This window comes from Coregonus lavaretus (genome assembly GCF_964263955.1).
Source record: "Coregonus lavaretus genome assembly, chromosome: 16".
Lineage (NCBI taxonomy): Eukaryota > Metazoa > Chordata > Actinopteri > Salmoniformes > Salmonidae > Coregonus > Coregonus lavaretus.
The window spans coordinates 30683421-30695048 of record NC_140003.1 but is presented as its reverse complement, the minus strand read 5'-3'; the positions used below and the strand labels follow the sequence as shown (position 1 = coordinate 30695048).

Here is an 11628-nt window from a genome sequence, read left to right as displayed (position 1 = left end):
ATACACTGAAACCTCTGGTCTCTTCTCTAATGGCCCGACTACATGTCTGTCTCTACGCTGATGCTAATGGTGTTTGTGTGTGTGTGTTCGTGCATGTGTTTGTGTGTGTGCATCCTCTTGTAATTACCATTATGACAGCGTAGCCACCGAGGATAGAGGGAAATCCGGCTGATTAAAATTCATGAACAGATTTCAGATCATGCATATTTATGGAATTGTTATAAGTAGGGATGGAAGGCTCTGTCATTTGAATTGTATATTGTGAGTTCCTTTAGTTTTGAGCGGTCTGGGAAATCAGTCAGGACTGAGGTTCTGGATGATTAGCTAAGCTTCTCGCTAGGAGACTTTGCTTAATAGATTCTTGCTGGAAAAAAATGCCTCTGGTCCTTTGCAATGGATGACATTTTGGCGTATACACACACACAGCCACGGACACATGTGCACCCGCCCACATGCACACAGGGTTTGGGCACTTCAAAGAGGACCCAGTCACACTAAGAACTTTGAAAACTAACAGATTCTTCTCTACCAATAACATTATTATTATTATATATAATGTGGACAGGACTGGAAAGACAGTCTCACACACACACACACACACACACACACACACACACACACACACACACACACACACACACACACACACACACACACACACACACACACACACACACACACACACACACACGCTGTGAGAACTAGCCTAGTGAGGTTCTTCCAGACCAATAAGACTATTATAACAGCTAAGGAGGACAGGGCTGGAAAAACACTCAGCTTTAAAATATCACCAACATCTGGTTCTAATAAAAATTTTGTTCTCAGTCCCCTCATATGTTATTCAAGTATATAACAAAAGAAACCACTCTATGGACTATTATATGGAAATGTATGTAATACTATAAATGTATAACGTATAGTCTGGGCCTCTGTCATGATCCCTGGTGAGTCTGCAGTTAAAATTGAACCACACTGATCTCACTTGTATTATATTTTCAGTTATGGATTTATATTAAAAACGCTAAGCTCCTCCAAATGTACAGGTGCTTTACCATTTTATTTGGACTTAATTTCAACATGTTTCATGAAATCCATTAGCAGAATTGTTTTCTATAAGGATTTGGATAGTTTCGCTGTGATCAGTCCCTATATATAGCAGCTTCCCTGCACTCTGAGTTGTCAATGTGAGAGCTGCATTGTGAAGTTCATTAAATGAGCACACAGGGAGATTTGGAGGCTGAGTTTGTGTAAACCCTGAATAACTGAATACATGGTTTTAACTCCGGAAAGCTGAGTTTTTTGAAGCAGTGCCTTCTGAAAGTATTCACACCCTTTGACTTTTTCCACATTTTGTTGTGTTACAAAGTGGGATTAAAATGGATTTAATATAATTGTTTTGCCAACGATCTACACAAAATACTCATATCAAAAGTGGAAGAAAAATTCTAACATTTGTAAAAAAAATCTATTAAAAATAAAACAGTAATATATCTTGATCAGATAGAAGGCTGAAAAAATTTGGCATGGGCCCTCAGATCCTCAAGAAGTTCTACAGCTGCACCATTGAGAGCATCTTGACTGGCTAAATCACCGCTTGGTATGGCAACTGCTTAGCATCCGACCGTAAGGCGCTACAGGGGGTACATCACTGGGGCCGAGCTCCCTGCCATCCAGGACCTCTATACCAGGCGGTGTCAGAGGAAAGCCCTAAACATTTTCAGAGACGCCAGCCACCCAAGCCAAAAGCTATGTTTCCATTAACTTGTGCAGTGATTTTTTGTTGACATTTAGAAAGTTTGCATAGAAAATAGATGCATCAATTTCCTGTTAGGGTGCATTTCCATTTAACTATTGTGTGTCGATCAAAACAGCTGGACGTAATGATATCAACCCCCCCCCCCCCCCCCCCCCCCCCCCCCCCCCCCCAAAAAAAAAGCATAAATGTAGTGGTTGAAGTGTTTCCATTACCCACTTAGATAAATTACGCATTAATAAATTGGTGACACCTATCTGTTTCATGTCTCAGGTAGCCTGCGAAAACCAACATGGATAGAATGCAATAATTTACAAATATTTGCCATATTCTAATAATTATCATGTGCCAACGTATCGCCACGGTCTGAGCCATGGAGAAACATGCACTCCTGTAAATCTGAAATAATTGGAAGGGAAACTTGCCAGCCAACCAGAAAAGCAAGGCGAAGCAATTCAGGCATTCGGTTTGGAGCGTTGGGCCGGTGGCCGAGAGGTGGCTGGTTCGGGTCCCCGATTCGACTGTGTGGGGGATCTGTCGATGTGCATTTGGGCGGGGCGCTTGACCCTGGTTGCTCCTGTGGGTCGCTCTAGATGGGATTTTCTGCTAGATGACTGGAATGTGATGTAAATGTTGAGCGGCTTCACTGCAGGTAGATTGTATGTTTTAAAATTCCATAAAAATAAATCAATAAATCAGGCATTCTTGAAAGTCAGGACAATCTTTGTCCTGCAAAGAAACATTATTTTTATAGTTGAAAAAATTGATTTTGCAAGCAGTAGGCCTAGGCATTTAGAATTAAATATGGAGTGGAGCGTTATTTACATTTACATTTACGTCATTTAGCAGACGCTCTTATCCAGAGCGACTTACAAATAGGTGCATTCACCTTATAGCCAGTGGGATAACCACTTTACAATGTTTTTTTTTTTTTTTTTTTTTTTTGGGGGGGGGGGGAAGGGGGGGGGGGGTAGAAGGATTACTTTATCCTATACCAGGTATTCCTTAAAGAGGTGGGGTTTCAAATGTCTCCGGAAGGTGGTGAGTGACTCCGCTGTCCTGGCGTCGTGAGGGAGCTTGTTCCACCATTGGGGTGCCAGAGCAGCGAACAGTTTTGACTGGGCTGAGCGGGAACTATGCTTCCACAGAGGTAGGGGAGCCAGCAGGCCAGAGGTGGATGAACGCAGTGCCCTCGTTTGGGTGTAGGGACTGATCAGAGCCTGAAGGTACGGAGGTGCCGTTCCCCTCACAGCTCCGTAGGCAAGCACCATGGTCTTGTAGCAGATGCGAGCTTCAACTGGAAGCCAGTGGAGTGTGCGGAGGAGCGGGGTGACGTGAGAGAACTCGGGAAGGTTGAACACCAGACGGGCTGCGGCATTCTGGATGAGTTGTAGGGGTTTAATGGCACAGGCAGGGAGCCCAGCCAACAGCGAGTTGCAGTAATCCAGACGGGAGATGACAAGTGCCTGGATTAGGACCTGTGCCGCTTCCTGTGTAAGGCAGGGTCGTACTCTCCGAATGTTGTAGAGCATGAACCTACAGGATCGGGTCACCGCCTTGATGTTAGCGGAGAACGACAGGGTGTTGTCCAGGGTCACGCCAAGGCTCTTCGCACTCTGGGAGGAGGACACAACGGAGTTGTCAACCGTGATGGCGAGATCATGGAACGGGCAGTCCTTCCCCGGGAGGAAGAGCAGCTCCGTCTTGCCGAGGTTCAGCTTGAGGTGGTGATCCGTCATCCATACTGATATGTCTGCCAGACATGCAGAGATGCGATTCGCCACCTGGTTATCAGAAGGGGGAAAGGAGAAGATTAGTTGTGTGTCGTCAGCGTAGCAATGATAGGAGAGGCCATGTGAGGATATGACAGAGCCAAGTGACTTGGTGTATAGCGAGAATAGGAGAGGGCCTAGAACTGAGCCCTGGGGGACACCAGTGGTGAGAGCACGTGGTGCGGAGACAGCTTCTCGCCACGCCACTTGGTAGGAGCGACCGGTCAGGTAGGACGCAATCCAAGAGTGAGCCGCGCTGGAGATGCCCAGCTCGGAGAGGGTGGAGAGGAGGATCTGATGGTTCACAGTATCAAAGGCAGCAGACAGGTCTAGAAGGACAAGAGCAGAGGAGAGAGAGTTAGCTTTAGCAGTGCGGAGAGCCTCTGTGACACAGAGAAGAGCAGTCTCAGTTGAATGACCAGTCTTGAAACCTGACTGGTTTGGATCAAGAAGGTCATTCTGAGAGAGATAGCAAGAGAGTTGGCTAAAGACGGCACGCTCAATAGTTTTGGAGAGAAAAGAAAGAAGGGATACTGGTCTGTAGTTGTTGACATCAGAGGGATCGAGTGTTGGTTTTTTGAGAAGGGGTGCAACTCTCGCTCTCTTGAAGACGGAAGGGACATAGCCAGCGGTCAAGGATGAGTTGATCAGCGAGGTGAGGTAAGGGAGAAGGTCACCGGAGGTGGTCTGGAGAAGAGAGGAGGGGATAGGGTCAAGCGGGCAGGTTGTTGGGCGGCCTGCCGTCACAAGTCGCAAGATTTTATCTGGAGAGAGAGGGGAGAAAGAAGTCAAAGCATAGGGTAGGGCAGTGTGAGCAGGACCAGCAGTGTCATTTGACTTAACAAACGAGGATCGGATGTCGTCAACCTTCTTTTCAAAATGGTTGACGAAGTCATCCACAGAGAGGGAGGATGGGGGGGGGATTCAGCAGGGAGGAGAATGTGGCAAAGAGCTTCCTAGGGTTAGAGGCGGATGCTTGGAATTTAGAGTGGTAGAAAGTGGCCTTAGCAGCAGAAACAGATGAAGAAAATGTAGAGAGGAGGGAGTGAAAAGATGCCAGGTCTGCAGGGAGTCTAGTTTTCTTCCATTTCCGCTCAGCTGCCCGGAGCTCTGTTCTGTGAGCTCGCAATGAGTCATCAAGCCACGGAGCTGGAGGGGAGGACCGAGCCGGCCGGGAGGATAGGGGACATAGAGAGTCAAAGGATGCAGAAAGGGAGGAGAGGAGGGTTGAGGAGGCAGAATCAGGAGATTGGAGGGAGAAGGATGGAAGAGGAGAGAGTAGCGGGAGAGAGAGAGCGAAGGTTGCGACGGCGCATTACCATCTGTGTAGGGGCAGAGTGAGTAGTGTTGGAGGAGAGGGAGAGGGAGAGAGAAAAGGATACAAAGTAGTGGTCGGAGACTTGGAGGGGAGTTGCAGTGAGATTAGTAGAAGAACAGCATCTAGTAAAGATGAGGTCAAGCGTATTGCCTGCCTTGTGAGTAGGGGGGGACGGTGAGAGGGTGAGGTCAAAAGAGGAGAGGAGTGGAAAGAAGGAGGCAGAGAGAAATTAGTCAAATGTAGACGTAGGGAGGTTGAAATCCCCCAGAACTGTGAGGGGTGAGCCATCCTCAGGAAAGGAACTTATCAAGGCGTCAAGCTCATTGATAAACTCTCCAAGGGAACCTGGAGGGCGATAGATGACAAGGATATTAAGCTTAAATGGGCTAGTGACTGTGACAGCATGGAATTCAAATGAGGAGATAGACAGATGGGTCAGGGGAAAAATTGAGAATGTCCACTTGGGAGAGATGAGGATTCCTGTGCCACCACCCCGCTGACCAAATGCTCTCGGGGTATGCGAGAACACATGGTCAGACGAGGAGAGAGCAGCAGGAGTAGCAGTGTTTTCAGTGGTAATCCATGTTTCCGTCAGCGCCAAGAAGTCGAGGGACTGGAGGGTAGCATAGGCTGGGATGAAGTCTGCCTTGTTGGCAGCAGAACGGCAGTTCCAGAGGCTGCCTGAGACCTGGAACTCCACGTGGGTCGTGCGTGCAGGGACCACCAGGTTAGAGAGGCAGCAGCCACGCGGTGTGAGGCGTTTGTGTAGCCTGTGCGGAGAGGAGAGAACAGGGATAGGCAGAGGCATAGTTGACAGGCTGCAGCAGATGGCTACAATAATGCAGAGGAGATCAGAATAAAATGAACTAAACATCTGGGAAAGGAGAGAGCGGGGCCTCCCTCACCACAACTCCCAAATATAACTCTCCCAACTTCCACCTCAGAAACTATAATTGTTGTAAACTACAGCGGTTCAATGTTTTCTAGGAATAGACTAACCTAGTTTATTCAGCTAGCTAACTAGGTGCAGTATTATTCCGTGAAAAACGTCCGGGCACCTCGTCATAAGACGCCACAGCCAGCTAGCATGCCGGTCTCCAACAGCAGGGTTTAGCGCCAATACTCAGCCACAACAACCACCAGTGTATCAACACACAAGCAGATCGTTCGTGTCCGTGTCTAACGTTGTGGGTTAGTCCCGACAGCTTGAGCGAGTCCGTCGTCAACTTATTCAGCCAGTTAGTTAGCTAGAATAGTTAGCAAACTAGCTAGCCATTGCTTTCAGACAAAGAAGAACCCCTCCTTTCACGGCACGAACACACAGAGAGAGCCAAACTAACGTTAACTAGTCACCCATGTCCCGAATTCCTTGAGCGACTCGGGCTATCAATATGTAAAAAACAAAACACAAGTGTAGGTTATGACTTACCCCTAGCAGCTACTGTTAGCTAGCCAAGTGCAAAGCTAGCCACTGAATTGACTAAGCCAGTTCGCGTCTGTTCGCTCGGTCGTTCCAGCTATTGTTTACAAGTAGCTATCCAGGTTGCAACAAGCTTGCTAATTTTCAAGCACAGTAGCCACTTGCTACCTAACGTTAACAGTTCAGACAATGAGGTTAGAAAACAGCTGAATGGTAGGCAGTTATTGTATGTAATTATTGTAGGCAGCCAGCTGGCGTAATTACAGGCACTCTCAGGCGTGAAACAACTATACTGTTGCTAATAGCTACTCGCCAGCTAGTCCAGGTGGTGAGTTAGCTAGCTAGCTAGCTAGCTTCGTGCTACACCCGGCACCGCCGAATACAATACTAACCTACAATAATTACATACAATAACTACCTACAACAACCCACGATACCTACCTACAATACCTAACTACAATCTAAATACATAGTTTAAGCCTTACTCGACAAAGCCCAAGCTATGTATAAAGCCAAACTTACCCGACGCCAAGCTTACCCGACGACCTCCTCCCAGCCTACCTACCGGTAAGCTAGATGGTTATAGTTACGCGGTGACATCATATGCCCGCCTACCTTCAAAATGATTCAGCAATCATCATTTATTAGAAAAACACAATTTCCATCATCATTTGTCGCAATAAAGAAAGTTAGACAAAAGAAAAATCACCCCTGTCGAACAAATAACATTTTTGTTGATCTTTAGAAAATGTCTCCTATATCTACATGTTAAACCCTATTATTGCACATGCAACTTATTATGTGACTTGTTAAGCAAATGTATATTCCTGAACTTATTTAGGCTTGACATAACAAAGGGGTTGAATACTTATTGACTAAAGACATTTCAGCTTTTCATTTTTAATTAATTTGTAACAATTTCGGGAAAACATAATTCCACTTTGACGTTATGGGGTATTGTGTGTAAGCCAGTGACAAAAAATCTGAATTTAATCCATTTTAAATTCAGGCTGTAACACAACAAAAAGTGGAATAAGTCAAGGGGTGTGAATACTTTCTGAAGGCACTGTAGGACTGTTATTACACTGGGGGGAAAATATCACTGCATTGAGTGTGCTAGATTTTGTACTTTCTTAAGTGTGACTGGAAAGTCAAGGCAGAGTTTGACTGGCTGATTTGATTGGTTTCACCCTATCCAACCCTCTCAGATCTGGGATTACTTGAGGAAAAGAAGGAAGGAAAGAATCAGAGCGGCCCATCGTCACTGTGGTTCCATTGGGTCAGTACTGTACAGTCCTTCTCCTCCTTAATCAGCTAAGAGACAGCAGGGACGGCTGGACTGGATCCACCCTCCTTAGAGCCAAGGAAAAGACAGATTAATACTGATATCCTCCTGGAGCACAGAACTCAGGTCCAAGAGAGAGAGATGGAGAGATCTGGAATGAAAGAGAGAGAGGGAAAGAGACACTGGGGGACAGTTCAGAGACTGGGGGAGAGAGAGAGAAGAAAAGGAGAAAGCTAATGGGGGTTACAGAGTGTGTGTGATGGATGACATCTCACCTTCACGGTAATTAAGAGCAGCTGTTTCCTGAGGGGAGATCCAGAGCCTAGTGAACCCAGTGGGCCGCCCACACAAACCTGCTGAGGGGAGAGAACAGAGGGAGGGAGGAAAGGAAAAGAGAGAGAGAGAAATTAAATGATGAGAAAAACAAAGTGTGAACTCTCTCCCCCTGGCAGACGTTAACAGAGCGTGGCCGGGCCCAGGGAGGAAAACTAACAGCCTTTAATTATTTTCACCAGGAGGGTAAAAGAAAGAGAGGAAAAGAAAAACAGCATTAGTTGATGATGAATGTGGTGAGAGGAGACATGTCATTTACCTTTAAGGATTACACAGAGAACACTTGAATTAGTTTTCCACAGATCCACAATCTCAGATTACACATGATAGTGATTCGGGAGATTTATGGGAGATAATCGTCTAGATTTCTTTTCTCTCTCTTTTCTCTCTCCAGCCTCAAGGACTTGCAGCTTCTCTTAAAAACTCCTTCTCTGTAATAAAACACACTTGAGTTATTCACAGCGCCAGACACTTTCTCTTCGAGGCTTCGCCAGACACAGCCAGTATAGAAGCAGGACTTATTTGCTTTGCAGCCTCTTTAGAACAGCAAATATTGCAATGTAGGAACTTATGTTGAGCACTGGAATCTTTCTGATAGCATCACATAGAATCAATCTCACTCCTACACACGCACTCTTCACACTCACCTGCTGGCAAACTTAAATCTGCAGTGAGGACTTGATTAATGATTTCAGTTCTGATTCTACATTCTTATATTTATATCTGTATCCCTGACTATATGTATCCCTGACAATCTAAATCCCTGACTATCTGTATCCCTGACTATCTGTATCCTCACAGTAGCGACAGGCTTGTCTGACAGCTGCAGTCAGATTGGTTTCTACTCTAATTGTAGATCAGTGTCTGTTCTCTCGCTCAGACCCTGTGTGACTGTATAGGGCCTGAGAAAGCAGCCAGGGAGATTTCTGCTGATGTCTTGTCCATTCTACCACTCTCATCTTGTTGTGTTCTGAAGATATGAATAGGTTGTGTCCATCTATCTCTCTCTCTGTCTCTATCTCTGTCTCTATCTCTATCTCTATCTCTATCTCTGTCTCTGTCTCTATCTCTGTCTCTATCTCTATCTCTATCTCTATCTCTATCTCTATCTCTATCTCTATCTCTATCTCTATCTCTATCTCTATCTCTATCTCTATCTCTGTCTCTGTCTCTGTCTCTGTCTCTGTCTCTGTCTCTGTCTGCACCTCTCTTCTGCTCTCTTCCTCTCCTCCAGACTAACTTTTCTTCTCTTCCCTCTCTCCTCCAGATTCTATCTGTATCCAGGGTTTTGACCCAGGGTTGGGTCTCTTAGCTCCCATCAACCCCATGATGGCAGGTATCAGCCTGGTCCCTCCTCCCCCTGGTCCCCCTGAGATGCCCATCATCAAGGAGATCATCCACTACCAGAGCTGCACCCTCTTCCCTCAGAACCCCAGTAAGACTCACACACGCACCAACACACATCCATGTGCACACACACACACACATACACATGGACACACACACACACGGACACACTCACTCTTGCATGCTTTTCTATCCTTTTTGTCTAAATGAGTATAAATGCGTTCAGATATTGACTGTCCGTAATATGGTCAAAGGAATTGCCACTAGATGTGACCTGAGCATGTATGTTGTTCCAGACCTGCCTCCTCCGTCAACACGGGAGCGGCCCCCAGGGTGTAAGACGGTGTTTGTGGGGGGTCTGCCTGAGAATGCCAGCGAGGAGATCATCAGGGAGGTGTTTGATCAGTGTGGTGAGATCATTGCCATCAGGAAGAGCAAGAAGAACTTCTGTCACATCCGCTTCAGTGAGGAGTTCATGGTGGACAAGTCCCTCTACCTCTCTGGTCAATACTATACAATACCAATACTATATCTATACACACAACTTATATACAATGCTGTCTACCTCTCCGGTCAATACTATACTATACTACTGTATACTATACTTTAATATACTACTGTATGCTTTACTTTACTATGCTATACTTTACTTTACTATTGTATGCTATACTATACTCTACTACGCAAATGCTATGCTATACACACAACATATAGACACAATCCTCTACCTCTCTGGTCACTGGTCAGCATAACTACTGTATATGTTTGCAGCAGTTTTAAAGTATTCAGTTTTAATAGAATATGTATTAACTATATGAATATGAATATGTGTCCTGAAGTTCAACACTTAAAGCAGAAGAGAGAAATGAAATGATAACAACTATGCAGGCTGGAGCCAAAATAAATAGAATGTAGCTATGCAGGCTGGAGGTGAAAGAAATAGACTGTAGCTATGCAGACTGGAGGTGGAAGAAATAGACTGTAGCTATGCAGGCTGGAGGTGAAAGGAATAGACTGTAGCTATGCAAGCTGGAGGTGCAAGAAATAGACTGTAGCTATGTAGGCTGGAGGTGAAAGAAATAGATTGTAGCTATGCAGGCTGGAGGTGAAAGAAATAGACTGTAGCTATGCAAGCTGGAGGTGAAAGAAATAGACCGTAGCTATGCAAGCTGGAGGTGAAAGGAATAGACTGTAGCTATGCAGGCTGGAGGTGAAAGAAATAGACTGTAGCTATGCAGGCTGGAGGTGAAAGGAATATACTGTAGCTATGCAAGCTGGAGGTGAAAGAAATAGACTGTAGCTATGCAGGCTGGAGGTGAAAGGAATAGACTGTAGCTATGTAGGCTGGAGGTGAAAGAAATAGACTGTAGCTATGCAGGCTGGAGGTGAAAGAAATAGACTGTAGCTATGCAAGCTGGAGGTGAAATAAATAGACTGTAGCTATGCAGGCTGGAGGTGAAAGAAATAGACTGTAGCTATGCAAGCTGGAGGTGAAATAAATAGACTGTAGCTATGCAAGCTGGAGGTGAAAGAAATAGACCGTAGCTATGCAGGCTGGAGATGTGAATATGGATAGTTGAAAATGTAGAGTTTGTCCTTTTGGTTTGCTAATGGTCTTTGTGGTGGTACGTGGGGTAGAGAATGTAGGCATTTGTAATACTGTATACTTTGATTGTATCTGACTGTATGAGTATGAGTTTACATGACTGTATACACAATTTGTGTGTTGTGTGTTTGTCTGTGTACATGTGTATCTATGTGTCTGTGTGTGAGTGTGTTGAATGTATCTGTATGGTTGTGTTTAGTGTATCTGACCGCTAACTGCCATGTTTCCCCAGGCTACCGGATGCGTATCGGCTCCAGTACAGATAAGAAGGACTCAGGGAGGATGCACGTGGACTTTGCTCAGGCCAGAGACGACCTATATGAGTGGGAATGTCAACAGAGGCTGCTGGCCAGGGAGGAACGACACCGACGCAAGATCAACGAAGACTTCCTCCGCCCGCCCTCGCCACCTCCCATCATGCACTTCTCCGAGCATGAGGCGGGACAGCTGGCGGAGAGATTGAAAGGTGAGTGGACCAATGAGCATGATGTGTGTGTGTGTCACCCCCACCCTCTACCACTATGTCCAGCTGTGCCTCTAGCTGCTGGCTGCCGCTGTGTGTGCTGCGTGTGCTGCAGGTGGGCCATGGTGGTGGATAAATGTGTGTAATGGTCCAAGCTGCACACTGTTTTACAGAGCCCGTCCTAATTTACAGTATAGGAATAATCTATAATTATTGTCTTAGTATCATATAGAGCAATGTACCATTCCTCTGTCATGTCAAATTGATAAGAAATGTCAGACGGAATTACCTATGAAAATGGTTACATTACCGTTTACATTTATCATTTCTC

General features: G+C 45.7%; 1 protein-coding gene across 1 annotated transcript in view; it reads left to right on the top strand.

Annotated features, from left to right (window-relative positions):
- LOC311143787 (ecto-NOX disulfide-thiol exchanger 1-like) overlaps positions 1–11628 on the top strand; it is a gene marked incomplete at both ends in the record, with an annotated part of 58032 nt that overhangs the window by 21859 nt on the left and 24545 nt on the right. The window contains 3 exons of the mRNA XM_084179669.1: positions 9149–9316; positions 9525–9731; positions 11067–11300. Coding sequence (XP_084035795.1) covers positions 9149–9316; positions 9525–9731; positions 11067–11300 — 609 coding nt within the window. The remainder of the gene's footprint in view (positions 1–9148; positions 9317–9524; positions 9732–11066; positions 11301–11628) is intronic.